Below are 21721 nucleotides of genomic sequence, written 5' to 3' on the forward strand. Positions count from 1 at the left end.
TCGGGAAGGTGAGCATCATAGAATGCCAATTTACTAGAAGAAAATATTCTTGTGTTGAGGGAGTACTTGAGTGGAGGCCCAATGTCCTTCTGCTACCTTAATACTAAACCTATAAATGTAGACTCATAGATCTATTCCCCCATCTTCATATAAATATATTTGCATATGTACAAGTCTTTATCTAGAGCTCCATAAATGCCCCTTGCCTCCCAGATCTTTCCTCTATTTCCTCTATGTCCCACTATCATGCTCAGTCCCCACCAGGATAAAAAATCCATAACTTTTTCATGTCACTTTTTTTCCATGTCCTTTTAAAGATCTGTTGTATTATGGAAATAGTTTTCCTTCCTGAACCTCCTTTCCCCTCACCAGACTAGATAGAAAAATGTGGCATTGGAATGTTTGCAAAACTCTCAAACCTAATCCATTTTTCATCTAGTCAAATTCTGACTCACAGTCACAGTATAGGGCAGAGTAGAATGAGGGTTACCGTATATACTCGTGTATAAGCCGAGTTTTTCAGCAATTTTAAATGTAGTTTTGTGGTAAAATTAGGTGCCTTGGCTGATAGTCGGTGGGCTTATACTTGAGTATATATGATATTTTGGCTGTACTCTTATTTTTTTGCACAGAGCGGAGACTTTCCATTTCTGGGGTTTGAATTTGGGCACAGAGAAGTCTCAGTGCCTCATGCTCTGGACATTCGAATGAGAAATTCTGTGACGTGTAAGAGTGCTGGGAACGTTTTTGTGAGCAAGACTCGGTCGTGACCAGCAGACAGACAAAAGCAACAACAGAAGCCAATCACCAAGTCTTTATTCCGTGGACCCACTAAGTGGGATTGAACTGCTTACCTTTTGGTACACTTTCCACAGCCAGATATTGTTTTTATATTTGTAATGTTCTTCAAAGCTGTTTTGAGGAAAAGTGTAAATTATAATAGGAGTAAATTTTTAAAACTAACCAAATATGTATCTTTTCCCTATTAAATATCAGAACAGTAGTTTCTAATGGTTATTTGTAGCCCTATAGGCAGATAATAACATATAGATATCTACTCTCATCTCTTATCCTTTTGATCCTTTCCCTTTTGTAAACTTTAGAATAAAAACAGAATTTAGAAAAATCAAAAATTTTGATCAAAAGTTAGATTTTGATATATCTAAAATGCAAATCAAGAAAGTTGAGAGGAAAAACCCTACCCCTAGAATTTTGCCCACTCCAGAAATAAAGTAATAGCAGAAATATCTATTTCGCTCTCATATTAATCTTGTCACTCTTCTCTTCCTTAACAATACAATATAGTTCCTGTCAATGTTTGAATGGGAGTAATGGGAGATTACAACATTGATATTTTATAGGTTAAGGACTTTAATCACTATATTGATAATTAGATTTGAAAATTATAATGTTTACCATAACATTGAGAATTGGATCATTTAAGGTGTTATTAGTTATACCCTTTATTCTTTAGCAGAAGAAAATTGAGTACTTGCAGCATCAAGGCTATTGTCTTAGCTTGAAGAGGACCCATGAGATTTTAAAATTTGTTTTCACACATAATGAAAGTATGATTTTAAGTGAAAAGCACTGCAGAGGATGTAGCTGTTTAAAATAGAAAAAGTACAGTCAAACCATTATCGTTGAGTTGAGTCCATGAGGTACAGAAGTAGAACTCTTCTCTCGAGCTTCCATGGCTGTGTCTTTAAGGAAGTAAACTGCTTGTCTTTTCTTCTGAGGACTGCTAGGATGGTTCAAACTGCAGCCCTTTAGGTTAGTGATTGAGTACACATCTGACACCACCTGAGCTGTCGTGAAAAATAGGAAATGAAAGAGCCTTATACTTTCTCATTTCGTAATATATTGTATCAGTTTATACATTTAACCACTATAACATCTTAGCACGTTCCCGTAGACTTAAAGAAAAAGGAAATCTATACCATATGTACATACTCGTTGATAAGCCGAGTTTTGCAACACATTTTTTGCAGCAGTTTTTGTGGTAAAATTAGGTGCCTCGGCTGACATTCAAGTCGACTTATTCTCGAGTATATATGGTATCTATTGCCAATTTGTTTCTGAAACGTGATTGTTTGAACACTCAGATATTATTTGCTAAATGTCTAGGTATAGACAAACTATAAAGTCTAGTTATTAAAGCTTTTAGGAGTTTTAATTGTATATATTTGGGTTAGTTTTAATTTCAGAAAGAATATATGTAAATGTTTAAGTGTGTTGATTTTAAGTCTTGGTCAAGAAAATATTTTCATCAGTCTTTTAATCAGAGAACCTAGTAAATCCTGACATTCTTCTGTATTGAAGATCATTTGTGCTGCTGCTTATATATATTTTATGGGAAAGAAGGCTTAGTTATAAGGTATAGCCAATTTAAAATGCATTTGTTTATACTCTCTTTGGATAGGTTCTTATAAAATAAATACAGAATAAAGTGGGTGCCAGCTTTGATTTGATAGGTGTATATTGATATAAAATCTCCATGATGAGTTACTTTGTTTGACTTTCAATTTTGAGAAAGATAGTTTTGCTTTTCAGATGTGATTGATCTCACTGGAGATGATAAAGATGATCTTCAGAGGGCAATTGCCTTGAGTTTGGCGGAATCAAACAGGGCATTCAGGGAGACTGGAATAACTGATGAGGAGCAAGCCATTAGCAGGTAAAAATAATAATTTGCATAAAGCAGATATAAGTACTATTTTCAACAAATTATAATTGGCCTTAAGATATACTTCATAACAAAATAAACTACTAATATACTTATGTGTTGCTTTTATGTTTTATCAAAATAATTACTTGCTACTTATGCAATTGAAGGTTATATTTATAGTATTTGGGGTTGGCATAGTAAGAGATTTAATATTTCTTTAATATTTTTCTCTTTTTCATACTGTATAACATTTAATTTCCAATCACTAATAGAAGGGCAAAGTTTTCATATAAAGGGCCAATATTAAATATTTTAAGCTCTGCAGAAAATACTTCAACTGCTCAACTGTCTTGTTACAGTGCGCAAGCAGCCCTCACCAATACATAGAGGACTGACGCTGCCTGCTTCCAATAACACTTTATTTACAAAAACAGACTGTCTATGGGATTTGAGGTATAGCTATAGTTTGCTAAACCCAAACCTATAGTATTTTTGTAATTTAATTCCTTTTTCAAGATGTGTGCTAGAGTATATATGTTTTTCCTATGTATAACAAATTTTTCAATTTCAAACAATCTGTTTAAAGATTAAATAGATTATGTACATTTGGTTACATCCTGAGTTAATCATGATTGAAAACAAACAAACAAAAGACCAAAAACTCTTTTTACATATTTAGCTAAAATCCTTTGAACAATTTCTGTAAATCAGTGATAATTCTATTTTACTGATGAGATTTTAAGCTTTTAAGAAGTTAACTGATTTTCCAAACATAGATAGGTGCCATGACTCCAAAGATGTTTTTTTATTGTAGCACAATTGGTAGCCAAATGGACCAGCTTTCTCAGATGTTTCCCAGCACACTCTAAAACACCAAACCCATTGCCCGTGAATTGGTTCTAAATCACAGTGACCTGCATAGAGTTTGGTAGCTGTGGACTTCTACAGGAGTAGACTGTGTCGTCTCTCACTCTCGCAACTGGTGGCTCTAAACTTCTGTAGGGCCAGTTCCACCCTTTCCTGACAGCAGTATGAGGGCTCCTTTCTTGGAGCAGCACCAGTAATGTATTTCTCTAACTAAACTGGTATTACTGTAGGCTTCAAAATGCTGTAGTGTGGCAAAGGTGTATAGTTTTAATGTTGCTTTAGAAATTACTTTGTAGGATATTTATTAACATGGGAAGACAATTAAAATGAATTTTTCCTCAGTTTAATTGGGGCTAATGTCACTTAATGTTGGTGACTTAAAAAGAAATGCAGAAAATGGAAATACTTTGTATGGGCTTTGTAATTAGAGTTATTTTTGAAGGACTTCGTAAAACTATATAAATTAGCTTTTGTCTCTTTAAAACAGGGAAATCATTGTAATTGTCTTGGGTAGTTATTAATCTTGAAAATGCTTACCTCTTGAGGGGAAATATGTTATATATGAGTAGGAGCTCATATTTAAGGATCGTCATCATCTAAAATGTTATTTTATAAAATAGAGTTGTACAATTTCTTTACAATTGAACACTAGTGTATACATGAAAAGGAGACTTAAGACTTAATGCCAAGTTAGTATTAGGACTTCAACTTATTTTAATGTGCTTTCTCATTTTTCTGAAACCAATGAATATAAACATGATAAAAAATTAGAAATACTTTCCTAGTTATACTATTGAAACTATTTCTAAGCTTGTATGTTCAATGAAATGTAAAAGCTCCGTATTGTTTTGGATGCACATTTTCCCCCTATTTGGAAAAACATCTCAAAAATATTTTCTTTTGTGTTTTTGGTGTTCTGTATTTTAATATGCTCTTAATTATAAATATTTATGTATATATACTAGCACAAATGTTACATTTGGAAGTATGCAGTAAAATTTTACATACAATTATAATCTATAGCAGTTAAAGAGGTACTTCCTGCTGTAAAATGTTGCTTATTTTCTGGGTATAGATTATATTTCAGATTTGCAGTTAGCAAAGGAATGTTCAATGTCAAATGTACAGGCTGGTTTGTCTGGAGAAATAAACCCTGTGATACTCACCTATGCATGAAAAAACTTTATATCAAGAAATAATTATATATGAAGAAGGCTCCCAGCCCAGTCCAACTCAAGTCCGTGAGTCCAATCCTAGTCCATAAGTCCCTCTTCGGACTCTTGTAGCAACATACAGAGTGCTGGAAGAGCACAGGCTGGTGGACAAGATGTTGTTTGGATCCAAGGTTGGTGAAAACATGCCAGGGCACCGGTAACTTTCAGGGCCAACTGCAGAGTCCGTAGGCAGGAAGGCAAAGCGGCAGAGGGAAAAGGAGGCTTCCAGGTTCTCCCAGTTATAAGAAGACCATAACTCCACGGTGGCATCATCAGACTGTGACCAAATGGACAGGTTGGATTCCACTCCTGGACTTCTATACATATTTAAGTTGACATGACGTCATCTAACTACCACAATATGTAAATCAAATTACAGTAGTGACAGCTGTGTATGTGAGAATTCTGGTTAAGAATTTGACAGATCTATTCGTTCCTATTAGTTTTATTAAGGTTTTTTTTGCTAAATTTAAAAGACTGAATGAGCATATTAAGGGAGACATTTATAAGTCATGTTTAAAAGTAAATTTATCTATTACTCAATTTCATATGGCAAAATCTTGCTAAATAAAGTCCTAGGATCATTTGACTATGATTATAATTCAGTAGATATACTTTAACATGAATGAACAGATCTGGAATGCTACATAGTTTTGTATACTTAACAAATGTGATTAAAGTCCTATCTTTTTACATTTTACCTGAATTATGTGTAATCCAAAACCAAACTGACTGCTTGAGTTGATTCTGACTTATAGCAACCTTGTAGTAGAGAGTAGAATGGCTTCAGAGGGTTTCTGAGGTTGTAAATCTTTGTGGAAGTGAGCTGCCTCATCTTTTTCCCATGGAGTTGCTGCTGGGTTCAAACCACAGACCTTTTGCATAGCAGTGTTTTGATTAATCCACTGCTTCACTGAAGTTGTGTTTAAACAAACAAACAAGCAAACAAACAAACAAACTCATTAACTTCTGCCATCAAGTCTATGCTGACTCATGGTGACCCTATAGGACAGCGTAGAACTGCCCCTGTGAGTTTCTGAGACCCTAACTCTTTACCTGGGGAGAAAGCTCTTACCTTTCTCCCTTACAGTGGCTGGTGACTTCGAACTGCTGGCCTTGCGCATCACAGCCTAACATTGAATCACTACACCTGCAGGGCTCCCTATGTTTAGGGACCCATATATAATTTTGTAAGCATGTTAAACAACTTGAAAGTTTGCTTCTTAATATAATTCCTCTTTAATGTTAGAATTGAATGTGTTTGTTACTGTTATTTTTTATTATTATGGTTGGAATACAAGAACAATAAACATCATTGGCTTATGGATTACACTGAGTGGTTTGTGTGTATGCCATACATACATCTTTTAAAAATGGCTTTCCTCTGGTAATGACTGTAAATTAGATGAGTAGGAGATAGAGGCTAGGTTACAGCTAAAATTCTTATAAAGATCATTCTTCTGACTCTTTGAAGGAACGTGGTGGGCTAGATTATTTAGACCACATCATTGGTGGTGCCTGTGGGTAAACACCGGGTTCCCAAGTACAAGGTTGGTGGCTCAAACCTACTGGTAGTTTCATAGGAGAAAACCGTGGCAATCTTCTCTTGTGAAGATGACAGCCTCTGGGGTAGTCATTCTCTGTCTGGTTGGGTGACCGTGGTGCACAGCAACAGGGTGCTTAATTCGCATTTTCTGCTGAAAATACCCGCACTCCCAGCCTGCAGTGTGGTTTCTGTTGTATGCAATTGGGAGACCTGAACACAGGTGTGATATTAGATTATAAAAGCTAAAAAGGATATATTGCACAAGATAGCAGGGAAAATTCTCCAGCACACAAATTCTAGTTGAAAAGCTAGGAAATAGGGACGAAAGTTGACCTAGAGAATAAATACGCCTAATATACACTCATTGGTGTCCTGGGAGGAGAAGAGAGCGCGGTCTACTGGAAAAATTTAAAGGGATTATCATGGGAATTTTCACAGACATGAAAAGATGATCTGTAATTTCCTGAAACTCAACAAATTCTAATCAGGAAAATTAAGAGAAACTCATATCTAGTTCTTTTGAAACCTAGAAGCAATCATCTTAGAAGTATTCTGAGAAGAAAAGGTAGAATTCTCCCAAGAAAACAGTGATAGTTAAGTGGCAACATTTAGCAACATGCGATTGAGTTCATTTTGACTCAGAGTGACCCTGTAGCACAGAGTAGAATGGCTTCTGTGGGTCTCTGAGCTTACAGATCTTTATGGAGCAGAAAGCCTCGTGCTTGTCCTGCTGAGTGACTGACCGGTTTGAACTTCTGACTTGGCAGGTAACAGTGCAGTGTGTACCCCAGCATGCCACAATGGACACTTGAAATGGTAAAGGAATTTTCAGCCAGTAGAAAGGAAATAATTTCAAAAATTCTGTTCTTAGTGCAAGAGTTTGTAGGAGTTTCACCAGAACATTTTCTTCATGAGGAAATTTCCAGGGACATACTGAATGGCTAAAGTATTTCATCTTCAGTTGTGAGGTAGTCAGCTGGTTATGATAGCTACGAAATCAGGAGTTTTCATTTGTTTTTTTCCCCAGTCATCGCCACCTACATCCTGAAATTTAATGCAAAGAGATCAGGCAGATTAGGTAAAAGAGGAATAAAGCATTTATAAAATGTACAGAGAATCATTGTGCCTCCCACTTTGGCTTATATGGACCTTCTTTGGAAAATCAGGTAAGCAGTGCCCTCAACTATGTGGTTATTATCTTTATAATCTAAGACCCATCAGTCCAAGAAGCTAGTTCAGAAATTAACTGGAATTAAGTTTGCCTGGATGCTACTCAGAGGCCTTGCCAACTTAGCCTGGGGTTGCCACTCACTCATCGCTATCTAGTTGATGCCAATTCATAGTTATCATGTAGGACATAGTAGAACTTGTCCCTCTGAGTTTCCGAGACTGTAACTCTTTACAGGAGTAGAAAACTCTTGTGTTTCTACCTTGTAATCGCTGGTGGTTTTGAACTGTTGACTTTGCAGGTAGTAGCATAATTCATAACCACTACTCCAGCAGGGCTCCTGGGGGTTGCAACTAGGAGAAAGAAAGAACCATTTTACACAGGAATGGTCAGCTTAGAAATTTGATATTGGCCTATATAACTATCCTGAACATTTAACCGAGGCAGCCAACAGTGACGAGGGGCAACTGCTGAAAAAAGTGTGTGGAGCCAGAGACGGTGAAGGAGGTACTATGACAGATGATTTTGAGTTCATTTGTGAAGAGGACATTGCCGTGCTCCAAATTAATTGCCCTTCTTTTGATGGCAGGAGTATGGAAGGTCCATCAAATACTTTGAATATCACCCATTGCTCTGTTTCTATTGCAATAAAAGGTAGAGCATTGCTAATTTATTATTGGTTTGGGAATGTTAAACATGATGCAGATTGATTTCAAAGTCTATATGTATGGTGGTGGCTGGAGGTGGTTGGAATAGCAACATTTTAACTTGAAATAGAGTCAACACCAGTGAAGCACTACTGATAGTCGAGAGGTCAAAGGTCTCATGTACTCAGCCTGCTGAAGATTGGATGGGGTACACTCCATGCAATTAGCCTACCCAAGCACAACAGGACCAGGCATGGTCAGGAGGAACATTGCAAGTGCAATGGTAGTGTATTTATCAGTAACACAGAGTTCCTTAACTTTTACGCCTTATGTGATTGTGAACTTGTTCCTTTGGTTTCAGTGATGGCTTGTAGCAGTGATGGTGATCTGAGTGGTACAAGATTAAGCAGAAACAATTCTGGTAACTGACTGGGCAAAAGGCTCACTGTCTAAAATGAAGCTCTAAGAATACCAATATTGGTGAACATGAGCTAGTGGTTGTTCAGATTTGATTCATAGCTACAGTACGTACAAAAGAATAAAATACTATGTGGCCCTGTACCATGCTTATAATTATTGCTGGATTTGAGCCTACTGTTGTAGCCACTGTGTCAGTCCACCTCACTGAGTGTCTTGCCTTTTTCGCTGATCTGTTCTGCTTACCAAGAATGGTACCTTCTGAGCTTGTGGAGCAGCTAGTGCTTTGAAAATCTGGGCATTTCTAACGAATTTCAACATATTCTGTACTAGCACTAGTATTTACGCTCTGGGTATCAACCTAAGAAAATTATACTGTATGTATCCACAAAATGATGACTTATGTAAACATGTACTTTATTGATAATAATTAGAAACAGATCCAAAGTTTATGAGAGCAAAATGGGTAAGGAGTTGTGGTATATTTATGTGATTGAAACAGAGCATTGTAAGGAAAATACTTCTGAGACTTGCAAAAAATGTACTTGAATCTCCATCCAATCCATTCAGTGAAATAATCCTGACAGAAAAGAATAAAGTGTGATGCTCAAGAACAGACACACTGATGTGTAGTCATCAAAGTCAAAATAGTATTTATCTGGAGGACCGAGAGCGTCACTGCCCACTGGAAAAGGCCTATTAGTTCTTAGCAGTCCTGGACACAATATCTGTGCATGTATATGTATTTTCTTGTGAAAGCAATGAGATTCTGTTTATTTGATAATTGGAAGAACAGAGAGAATGAATTTGTTATCTCAAATAATCAAGAATAATTATAAAGGTGTACTGATTATGACAATATTGAGAAAAGGACAATAAGATTTAAAAGTGCCAAAAACTTAATATATGGTAGGGATGGTACAGTATTTCATGGGGTGGGGGCGCCTGGAAGATCTACTTAATTAAATTATTGGGGAAACTTGCTATTTATGCCAAAAAAATTAAGTTGGACTTAATTTTTTCATTTGGTAAAATTAATGACTTACAAAGTCAAGGTCTAACCATGAAAACTCAAACTATAAAATGCTTAAAATACACTATGCAAAAATATTTTTGTGATTTCAAGATACAGCAGTATTTCTTTTTAATTTATTAGTTTGGGGTTAATATTTGTATCATTTCATAGTTCAGTCACGTCAAGCAGAATTGTACAATTGCTACCACAGTTAGTTTCCAAACATTCTTTTTCTTCCTGGATTCCTGGACATTGTCTCCTTTTTACCCCCTCACCACCACTGTACCCACTCCTCTCCCCCAAACCATTATTCTATTTGGTGTCCCTATAGTTTCATCAAGCCTGGGTATATGAAACTCAGGCTTGATGAAGCCATAGGGACCCAGAAAAATGTATAACACAACGTCATGAGCGTGGCCTCCAGTGATAGAAGCCCCCTGAGACACACCCTAATAGGATCAAACCAGACCAAACCAAACCACAGAAAATGTTTGGAAACCAGATCCAGTCCAGTCCAGCATGCATCAGAGGCGTGGGGATCACCTGACAACATTTTACCTCTTCAAGTCAGATTTCTACCTCTGATCGAGAAGTATTTCTTAAAGAGAAAGAAAGCACTCATCATTAAAGACTCCTAAATTCCGATCTGTTAGAGATGAAAAGTTCTATTTATCAATCTTAACAGGTTTTTGTGGGCAGCTATCTACTTGGTGCCACACAGCGTTTATCACTCACCCTGCACGAAGACAATTATCTGTGGGACATTGAAAAGGCATTAAGCATTCCCACTTCTGCTCCTGGGAGAGTTTTATTTGTCCATAGACTAGTGAAATCAGACGCCTTTTATTTGATCTGCTTTTGGACTTTGGATATAGTAGCTTTAATATTTTCATCTTTACCATTAGTATTTGATGAGTAAAGTTGAATAATCCTCCTAGGAACTGGTATCCTTGTGGCAGATGGGCATATTTTTCAGTGAGTATGATAACATCTCAAAAAGGGACTTAGGTGAGTTAAAGTGGGAGGTTTTTAATGTTGCTATTGCAACACAATTTAAGTTAAAGTAAAAGAACAACAAGAAAGCAATCTGAAAAACAAAAACAAAACCTGCAATGAAATTGTAATGTGAACATAGAAATGTGCTATAATTAAATATTTTAAACATACAGTATAGTGTGTGCAACTAATAGGCAAGAAAACACTTTGTTGTCTTTTCATGTTATTAGATCATTACCTGTGTTGCTGAGGCTAAGAAAGATGATACGTGGTGGCTATTGGTTTTATTTGTGACTCAGGAGGTTGCTTTTGTCCATACAGTACATTTTTTATCGGCTATTTATGAGCTCTCTGGGATTTGCAGAAGTTATTTTTTTCTATTTTTATTGGCATTTATTTAGCTGTTGCATATCTTATACTTCAAAGCCTGAGTGTTATCATTAACTTTATGTTGGCTGTGGAGGTCAAGGAATCAACAGGACCTGACTTTATAACACTTTGGTTAGCTCAACACTTTTTACGAGAATCATAGGGATTGAAAAATAATAGTAACAGGTGTTTCTTTCTCAAGATACTAAAGAGTCATAAAATTCCTTTTACATTCATTGCCTTTTGGCTTTATAGTCCTATATACTGTGGCTAAAGAATATTATAATAAACCCATTCCCATACTTTTGTTATAATGAAGGATGATATAGCTATCATTACTGAATTAATTTTATAAATATATAATACTGTAAATATAAATGTAATTTAGGAGTTGAATATTGGTATTATCATTAATATTATTTTGTTCATGTATTTTGCTGAATTTCACAGCTGGGCCAATGGGAATTCTCTCAAGTTGATTGATTGACCTCTTAGTAATTTTTCTTGGGCTCTTAAAAACTGCTTTATAGTAACTGTGGGAATTTTTATTTCCTTTGTCCCCCAAAAAACTCGCTGCTATGGAGTTAATGCTGACTCTTAGCGACTCTCTTGCGGGTTCTGACTGTAACTACAGGAGTAGAGCGCCCAGTCAATTTCCTGAGGAGCTTCTGGTGATTTCAAACTGCAGAACATGTGGATTGCAGCCCAGTGTAACATCCACTGTACTACCAGGGCTCTTTGTTTTGCCCCAGTTTGTCTAAATATCTTCCTAGTAGTTTTAATTCTTTTTAATGGTAAATAATTTCAGAAAAAAGCCTGTGGTGGGGGTTTGCATGGGAGACTTGACTTAGGACAAAGAGTACTCAGACATGATAAAAATGTACAGTTTTTTAAAAAAATGCACACATCCACTGGATATTTACAGTTTAACCTTGTTATGACCTTTTTAATATTTTAGTGTGTGGTTTCATTGCTCCACAGGCTTTCTCCTATATCACAAAGCAAATAATATTTGAAGTACAACTATGCTTTATGTAATATTATGTTGTACATACTACTGTTAGCGGTAGATTCCCCCCCTTAGTTAAGAAATATAACGATATTATTTTGGCATTACCCTAATAAGGCAAAATTTATATGATAAAGATGATCTAGCAAGAGTGAATGTTCTCCAGAAGTAAAAAGAGTTAGGAGAATGTACTCTTGTTGATGGGTTGGTAATGGTAAGGTCGGCCATTCAAACCCATCAGTTGCTTTTCAGGAGGAAGATCAGACAGGCTGTCTGCTCCCGTAAAGGTTTACAGCCTCAAAAACCTGCAGTCACGATGCCTCAGAATGGGGATAGGCTTGTTTGCCTATTCCACAGTTCAGCATTTTGAAAGAAGCAGAGTTGTGTAAGACAATCTGCCAATTTATGCTTGCTTTATTTATGCCTTTTTTATTTGTGCTTGCACAGGAACAATTGTAAGGATGGCATAGAACTTGGGCATTGTTATGCTCAATTCTGCATAGGGTTGTTATGGGTCAGAGCTGGCTCAGTGGCACAAGTAGCACATCTTGTGCAAACCCAAACTTCATGGGTTTAAAAGAAAGGTGAAATAGCATACATTTAATATGTGGAATCATGGCTCCTTTAGTGATCATAGGTACGTTTTGCATGGTTTAGGAGTATGAAAATGTCATTATCAAAGTACCATAGGTGTGCTTCAGGTATCCTATGGAACAGTTTATTTTGGAAAGGTTATTTTTTTATTCTAATGCATACATATTTATTTTGCTTCTTTTATTCCTAAGTAAACTTTGAGGTGAATAAGTGAGTACCCAGGCATTGCCATCATTTATTTAGCTATAAAGTCATGTCTGTCTGTAAGACAGGGGCTGTCTACATTTTCCTGTATTTAATGAAGAGGAAGGAATCCTGATGGCGTGGTGGTTAAAATGTTTGGCTGCTAACAGAAAAGTTGGCAGTGTGAGCCCACCTGCAATTTCATGGGGGAAAAATATTTTGACAGCTTTTCTCCTGCAGCTTTTTTTTTTTTTTTTTCAGGTGACATCCTCTTCTCCTGGCTCTTCTTCTTTTATTTTTTTTAATCACTTTATTAGGGGCTCATACAACTCTCATCACAATCCATACACACATCAATTGTGCAAAGCACATTTGTACATTCATTGCCCTCTTCATTCTCAAAACATTTCCTCTCCACTTAAGCCCCCGGCATTAGGTCCTCCTTTTTCCCCTCTCCTGCAGCTTTATAACCTTTGAAACTCTGGGGGCAGTTTTTCTCTGTATAATTACTGAATCAAAATTAACTAGGCAACAGATTTAATTAAATTTTTCATAGAAAAAAATTTGTACAGAGGGGTAAAAGTTTATCTGCAGTTCTGAATTTTTTTCAAGGTGAGTCAGATAATTATTACATTAAAAAATTAGTTTGCTATGATAAGTAGAGCTATCTGCTTGAAGGCAGTGTTTTTAGAGGCATCCTGGTTACACAATAGTTAGGTAAGGTCATCAAAGCAAACCCTCCAGCCAGACTTCAGGAGAAAGATGTTACCAGTCAGCTTCCATTAAAGATTTGCAGGCTTGACAGCCCCATGGGGTAGCTCTGCTCTCTGTGTGAACTTCAACTTGGCAGCCATAGATTTGTTTTCTTCTCATTTCTCAAAAAAGGGTTTTTGCAGCCATTTCTTAGAAATCATAACTAGCGTGCTATAGTCTTGATAGTGAATTTCTAATTTGCTGAAATATAACTTAATCTACTTTCTATTACATAGCATTTTTTTTGGTGAGTGCTTGATGTACTCTCCCCCCCCCATTTTTTTTTGAAAAAATAGATTCAACTGCTCTTGTTCCATTTGCTCGTGTTCCTTCAGAACACTTATATTTACTTGAGTAAAGTTAGTGCTAACGATTACTTCCCTAAATAGATTACCCAGAGGTTACTCACAATCTTGAGAGTCTTTTACCTAGGGCGTAGCCTTACAATAATGCCACTTCTTTTCATCAGTTTCTCTCTGTTGCTTCAGAGTCCTTGAAGCCAGCATCGCAGAAAATAAAGCATCTTTGAAGAGGACTCCGACGGAAGTGTGGAGAGATTCTCGGAACCCTTACGATAGGAAAAGGCTGGACAAAGCTCCAGTTGGGCTCAAAAACGTTGGCAACACGTGCTGGTTTAGTGCCGTTATTCAGGTAAGGCTTTTCCTTTGGGTCTTATTTGCTTGGCATGATTAAGTTGTATATTTTAAAAATAAATATGGACAAATTTTTTAATGTGCTCATCTGTGTAATGAAATAGGTTGGGAATTACAATCCTCAACTCCTGTTATCTTTCAGCCCCAGTATGGGGTTTTAAGAATACTAGCAATACTTTTTCAAATTGGATTTAGTTTCTCCCTCTTCCCTTCATTTGGAGATTATTGTCACAGTGGCAAAAACCAACAGTTTTTATGGACTTTCCTGTGACTTTAGTGAGCCTTGTAAACTGGATATGCAGTCAGAGTCAGTCAGTACTCAAAAGGAAGGTGTATACATTTTCTGGGGTGCCTGGTACACTCCCCATTTACTCCTATTGTAGATCCCTTGGCATCTTTAGTCTTCACACCTTCTTTCACATTGCAGAGAGTTGTGGATTAGATGATAAAATTATATGGTGACCTTACCCATAAATCATGTCATTTTAGGTTGAATATTTGCAAATGTCCTGAGGCATGGTGTAAATCTTTCAGGCTACTAGTGCTATAACTAGCATGCAGTGCAGAGTCTTATTATGTTGAAGACATGCTATCACATAAATAACGAGTGAGTGCATGAGTAAACCAAAAGGGACTGTCTGTGGTTTTTGTGCACTGGATGTTTCTGTTAATCCAATGATGTATGCTGTGTTTGTTAGTGGCTGTCAAATTATTGCCAACTCATGCCAGAGATGCAGAGTAGAACTCCACAGGGTTTTCAAGGTTGTAACCTTTCAAGCAAACAAGTAGGCCTTTCTTCTAAGGTACCTCTGACTGGTGTCACATTGCCAACCTGTCCTATAGTAGTTCAGTGGTTAACTATTTGTTTCACATGGGCATTGCTAAATGATGTGTGTTGTTAGGTGCCATCAAGTTGATTCTACCTCTCAGCCATTCCGGTACACAGAATAAGACACATTGCCTGGTCGTGTATCATCTTCAGTTGTTCCTATGTAGAAACTTGTTATTGCCTCTACTCCTTGAGGGCCTTCCTAGTTTTTGATGAACTGTACTTTATTTACCAAGCATAATGTCCTTCTCTAGGGACTGGTCTTTCTTGATAATATTTCAAAAGAAATTAAATCTCGCCATACCTGGCTTATATGGAGCATTCTGACAGAACTTCCTCCAGGACAAATGTATTTGTTCTTCTGGCAATCGATGGTACTTCCCATAGTCATCACCCATGCAGGATCATTCAGTGTCCAGCTTTCACGTGGTGATTGAAAATGCCATGACTTAGTTCAGGTCTGCCTTCCTCTTTTAAACAGTGTGTAGAATATCTAAGCTATTTAAGTAAGGATAATCAAAAAAATGGCAAGTTAAAAAAAGTTAGGAATTATTTATTGTGTTCATTTACATTATTTATATTCCATTCATTTTTAAATTTTCATCAAGAAGTAGTACATCATTTAATGGGAAACTCCCAAATCCCATACCACTAAAAGTTTTAAATTCAAAAACAGCAGTTCTCTGTTCCAAACCTGTCTACTTTATAATTTTGCTTCTTAAAGCAATCATGGTCAGTTCTCGCTGCTTCTCCCATTGTTTCTGCTCATTTAAAAAAAGATATCCTTTTCTGTTTATATTGTTGAGAATTTAGCCCCACTTTTCACCTTCCTAGAGTTGTCTTAGCCCTCATCTCCCAACATAGTTATATGACAAACTAAAATGTTAATGATTGCGTATACTTTCAATCACTTTGAAAATGCTGTATACCCTAGTAAGCCAGTAAGGCACGAAAATCGCTCGTTTATAATCTTTCGTCTTTTTGGAGTTGTCACCTGTTGATTTTTCCAGTGGTGCTGTTGGCTATGTATTGGGCTACTCACCACAAAATCTGTGGTTCTAACTCACTAGCCATTCCAGGTGAGAAAGAGAAGACTGTGTGAGCCTTAGAAGATATGTACTTTAGGAAACCCTGAAGAGCAGTTCTACTTTTTACAATATAGGTTCACTAAAGCCCGTAAAGAATGAGCCTCAGAAACTCACAGGAGCAGTTCCAACTATCCTATAGGTTCATTATGAGTCGGCGTTGACTCATGGGCAGTGAGTGAAGTGTTGGAATTGTTTTGATGGCAGTGAGGTTCGTGTTTTTAAACTGTAAGTAACTTCCAGATACTTTGACATTTCTGTTATAGTCATATCCATAATAATTTCTTCATGCTCAAACATACTGGTCCCCCCACCTCCCACCCCCCATATACATCTCCTTTAAAAGATTTTTGAGCTTTTAATCCATGCTGAAGTTTGATTTTTTATAATTTAAGTTTGGTTACTGGCCTTCCTAAAGCAGGTCTAGAGATGGTGTTAGGAACTCTGGGCAGGACTCAATGTGCACGTTTTTATCTAATCTTCCCATTTATTGCCCTGAATCTTATTATATATGTATATTCCTCTATCTAATATATATTTCTATCTGATATATGTCTTAGGTGTGGTTTTCCCCAAAGACTAAATTTCTTATACTCTACAGAAGGAAGGTTAATTCCACATTATTTAAACTATTATGTCCCACTAGTTTTTATGTGAATTTCATTTTAGTAGGTGTTTTTAATATTCACAGTAGCTTTAAATTGAATAAGGGACACTTATTGAGACACAGCCAATTAATATGACCCTTCTAGCTATGATTTCTTATGTGATATGTAATTCTGGGCTCTATGCCTCTGGCTGTCCTGACCTTAATAGAGAGTGTGAACCAAGACACCTTTTATTTCCCTGGAGGCATATTTACGACTACTTTACTAGAAAACCAAACCAAACTCACTGCCATAGAGTTCTTCTGACTCACAGGACAGGGTGACATTGTCCCTGTGAATTTCCGAGACTAATTCTATATGGGAATAGAAAGCCTAGTCTTTTTCTTGCAGAGTGCCTGGTGATTTTGAACTGCTGATTTTGTGGTTAGCAGCCTAATGTGTAACCACTGTGCTGCCAGGGCTCCTGCTTTCTTTGCTAGAGTGGTGACTTAAGACAACATCCTTTGTTTTCTTTGGTGGTATGATTGGCCAAAAGATCAAAACCACACGTCCATCAAAGCTATTCCTTGTTGAATAAGAGCCATCAGTGACATAGAGAAACCTCAGGACCTTGGAAGAGCATGTCCATGATCTCTATCTAAGTGGCAGAGACCACTGAGACCAGATGCACCAGAAACTGTGACGTGGGGCCTCAGGAGCAGTGCTGAGACTATGGGGTACCTTCTATTCCTCTGGCCTGAGATTGTGGGACCGTGAGACAGAGGCAGGCTGGCTTCCTGACCCACAGAGGCAGGAGCCAAGGAACCACCTGGCCGAGAGGCTTTGGACTGGAGAAAAACTGAGGAGTAGAAGTATTGCTGTAGACCAATGACTGCATCCTTACTATTTACTGATGCTGACTCGAGGCAACCTATTCACTTTCGTAATAAACCCCATAATCTTGAGTGTTGTGTGGGAGTTTTGTGTGGCCATTGCAATGAACTAGTGAAAGAGTACTATGTGAAAAATGATTGGTGTCAGAATTAGGTAGAGAAGGATGGAGGGTGAAAGCCTGTGCGGCCCCTGCCTTGTGACAATAGGGAAGCCAGAGGAGATCAGATATCCAAGTGCCTCGCCCCCATGTAATTTCGTGCACTATTTTTTTTTAATCGCAATGTATGTTAACCCCAAACATAATGTAGGCACTCAAAATATCCAGATTTGAAGGAGTATGTTAATCAGTACTGACTGACTGTAGAGTATATACAAATTCACTACCATAAAATTGATTTGACTCATAGCAACCCTACAGGACAGAGTAGATCTCCTTTGGGTTTCCAAGATTTCTTAAATCTTTACAGGAGCAGACAGCCATCTTTCTCCCATGGAGGAACTGTTGGGTTTGAAACACTAACACTGCATTTAGCATCTCAGTATATAAGCCACTCTCCCAACAGGGCTACTCACTTCGTTATAGAAAATTAAAGCCAATTGATTTAGTCAATTCTGACTTATAGTGACCCTGTAGGACAGAACAGAACTTCCCCTGTGGTTTTCCAAAGCTATACATTTTTATAGGAGCAGGAAGCTTCATCTTTCTCTTTTGAAGTGGCTGATGGGTTTGAACTGCTGACTTTTCAGTAAGCAGCCCAATTCGTAGTCCACTATACCAATAGGGCTACTTCATAGGGTATAAAACCAAACTTACTGCCATGGAGTCAATGCTGACTCATAGGGAACCCCCCTGTGTGTTTCCAAGAATGTAATTATTTATGGGAGTAGAAAGCCTAATCTCTCTCACAGAGTTGCTGGAGGTTTTCATCTGCCAACCATGCAGATTGCAGCCCAAGCGTAACCATGACGCCACCAGGGCTCCTCCTTAGTAGATGGGGGGACTTAAAAAAATTTCCCCCCTCCTGTGACTTGCACTTGAAGTTGCACTTTGGGTAATAGCAGTCTTTTGTTTTAGACCATCTTCCTGGTCATATTTTGCTTTGCCCTAAACAAAGGAAAGCAATTACAATAGAAAGCATCAAGGAGGCCAAAGACAGTGAGGAATTTTGATACTAAACTCTGGAAAAGAGACATGTCCTGAGAGTAAGCCTGGCATTTCAATCTGGTTTGTCTCCGTGAGGCAGTTTCAGAAGTGCCTGCTTAGAAACCAAGCACAGTTTATCACAGAGTTGGGGTCTTGGGGGTCTTAATTAATATCTTAGACTTTCAGTTAGAATTCCAATGACCTGGAGCCTAGAACTAAGTAAGAATTAGAAACAGAGAAGGCTAAATAGACGTTTCAGTATTTTAGCTTCACACTATCTAGACTTAATTGGATTGAGATGATCTAGGATTGCAAAGTGGCACCAATCTAGCTGCCCACCAGAAACAAATATAAATTAATATTTAGGGCAGGATAGAGCTAATATCTAGGGCTGAGGGAATCATGCATTCTCAGTTTTTTATATACGTTGCCTAGTTTTCAAATCACTCATAGTCAGCCATACCAGAGGATCACATGTGTCAGAAAATTAGAGTATACCTATAGGGAATTATTGGTCTTAGCTCAAAAATAATGTGCTGGAGGAATGGAAAGCAAGAACGACAGACTTGAGGAAAACTAAATGCGTTCCTTAGAACCGTCAACACAGGAGGCGGAAGTTGCCGCATCTGGGGAAGAGTCGAGTGTAGAAGGCAGACAGGACTTGAAAAGAAGCAGGAACGGAAACAGCAAGCACAGCGAGGCGGGAAGAGTGTTGTTACATTGTAGACCTTGAAACGGTTGTCCTGAAACAAAATGTGCCTGGATTGTTGAATGGGACATTTTTTTCCCTATAAACTTTCACCCAGATCACAACGTTAAATGAAAACACTAAATGAGTTTTAAAGTGAAAAAGGTAATGACTGAACTGAAGATATAAGTGGATAGATTTACTAGTGTATGAAAGCCGAAGGCTTTGTTAAATGGAAGACGTGTCCAAAGAGCTTTTATAGACTGAAACCAAGACATACAGAGTTTATGAAATATGTTGGCCAGGGAGAAAATACTAATACAGTGATATTTGTAGTTCCAGGAGGAGAGAGTAAAGAGACACAAAGCAATATTTGAAGGGTGATTTTAAGAGTATTTTAAATTGATTATCGAGACCCAGGAACCCTAGATTTTAAGTAAGTGAACATAAAAGATACTTTAAAAAGGCATGTCATAAGAAAACAGCAGAAAAGTTATAGAGAAAACATGTGAGGACCCAGAAAGAAACAGGATATATACCACCTGTATAAAAAAAGCAAAATAAGACTGGTAATTGACTTCTCAAAAGAAATATCTTTAAAATTCCGTGTCTAGAATGTGCCCTACAAAAATGAAGAAAAACTTTTTCAATCAAGCAGAAGTGGAAATAATTTGTTACTAGTAGATCCAAACTAAATTTTCATTCAAGAGAAGGAAAATGTTCTTCAGGCCAAGCTGAAAACACAGTCCTATTGAGATGCTACTACTGGGCTAATATTTTCTTTCCTACTGAAATTCCTCATCAGAACAGTCCATGACTTGTGCTCCATCCCAAAACATTTTCTTTCTCACTATACCTTGCTGCTGTTCTTCTACTCAAAAGACGACTTCCCAATTGCCAAGTCTAAGATGTCTTCATGCCTTATATTGGAATAAGGCAACACTATTTAAATGTTTAAAAGTTTAACACTATTGCTAATTCCACCCTTCTGGAAGCTTACTCAATGATTCTTTTTTATTTAATTTATTGGGGCCTCATACTACCCTTAGCACAATCCATACATCCATCCATTGTGTCAAGCACATTTGTACATTTGTTGCCATCATCATTCTCAAAACATTTGCTTTCAACCTGAGCCCTTGGTATGAGCTCCTCATTCCCCCTTCCCTAATGAACCCTTGATAATTTATAAATTATTATTATTTTGTCATATCTTACACTGTCCGGCGTCTCCCTTCACTAATTTTTCTGTTGTCTGTCCCTCAGAGAGGAGGTTATATGTAGATCCTTGTAATCCATTACTCCTCTCTACCCCACCCTCCCTTGACCCTCCCGGTATCGCCACTCTTACCACTGGTCCTGAAGGGTTCATCTATCCTGGATTCCCTGTGTTTCCAGTTCCTATCTGTACCAGTGTACATCCTCTGGTCTAGTCAGATTTGTAAGGTAGAATTCGGATCATGATAGTGGGGAGTGGGTGGTGGTGGTGGAAGGAAGCATTTAGGAATTAGAGGAAAATTGTCTTTCATCATTGCTACCCTGCACCCTGACTGGCTGCTCTCCTCCCTGTTACCCTTCTGTAAGGGGGTGTCCAGTAGACTATGGATGGGCTTTGGGTCTCCACTCTGCACTCACTTTCCTTTACAATGATATGATTTTTTGTTCTTTGATGCCTGTTACCTGATTCCTTTGACACCTCATGGTCACACAGACTGGTGTGCTTCTTCCATGTGGGCTTTGTTGCTTCTGAGCTAGATGGCTGCTTGTTTATCTTCAAGCCTTAAAGACCCCAGATTCTATATCTTTTGATAGCTGGGCACTATCAGCTTTTGTCACCACATTTTCTATGCCCACATTTGTCTTCAGCAATCATGTCGGGAAGATGTGCATCATGGAATGCCAATTTAATAGAAGAAGGTGTTCTTTCATTGAGTGAGTACTTGAGTGGAAGTCCAATGTCCATCTGCTGCCTTAATACTAAACCTATAAATATATGCACGTAGATCTATTTCCCCACCATCCTATATAAATATATATACTATAAACATGCCTGTATTTAGACCTCTATAAATGTCCTATTCCTCCTAGTTCTTTCCTCTATTTCCTTTTACTTTCCTCTTGTCCCACTATCATGCTCAGCCTTCATTTGAGTTTCAGTAATTTCGCTCCACAATTACATTGCCCTTCTTGTATCCCTACCAAGTCTCTCACGCCATCCTTGCCACTTATTTTGGATCACTTTTATTGCTCCCTTGTCCCTGGGTTCATCAACACCACCTCCTTTCCCCTGCCTCCCCTTATCCCATGTCCCCCCGGAAATATCAGTCCCATTGTTTTCTCTCCAGCCTGTTCATAAGATAAGATCTATCTTATCTAGATAGATCTGCAGAGATAA

The 21721-nt window shown here is 37.6% G+C and overlaps 1 protein-coding gene across 3 annotated transcripts in view; it reads left to right on the top strand.

Annotated features, from left to right (window-relative positions):
• USP25 (ubiquitin specific peptidase 25) overlaps nucleotides 1-21721 on the top strand; it is a 168866-nt gene that overhangs the window by 50860 nt on the left and 96285 nt on the right. For all 3 annotated transcript variants that reach the window (XM_013006906.2, XM_004711310.3, XM_004711311.3), the window contains exons 4-5: nucleotides 2554-2677; nucleotides 13935-14097. In XM_013006906.2, the coding sequence (XP_012862360.1) occupies nucleotides 2554-2677; nucleotides 13935-14097 (287 nt within the window). The remainder of the gene's footprint in view (nucleotides 1-2553; nucleotides 2678-13934; nucleotides 14098-21721) is intronic.

The sequence above is a fragment of the Echinops telfairi genome, unplaced genomic scaffold, assembly GCF_000313985.2.
Source record: "Echinops telfairi isolate 266 unplaced genomic scaffold, ASM31398v2 ScPeMD7_7469;HRSCAF=8507_0, whole genome shotgun sequence".
NCBI classification, from domain to species: domain Eukaryota; kingdom Metazoa; phylum Chordata; class Mammalia; order Afrosoricida; family Tenrecidae; genus Echinops; species Echinops telfairi.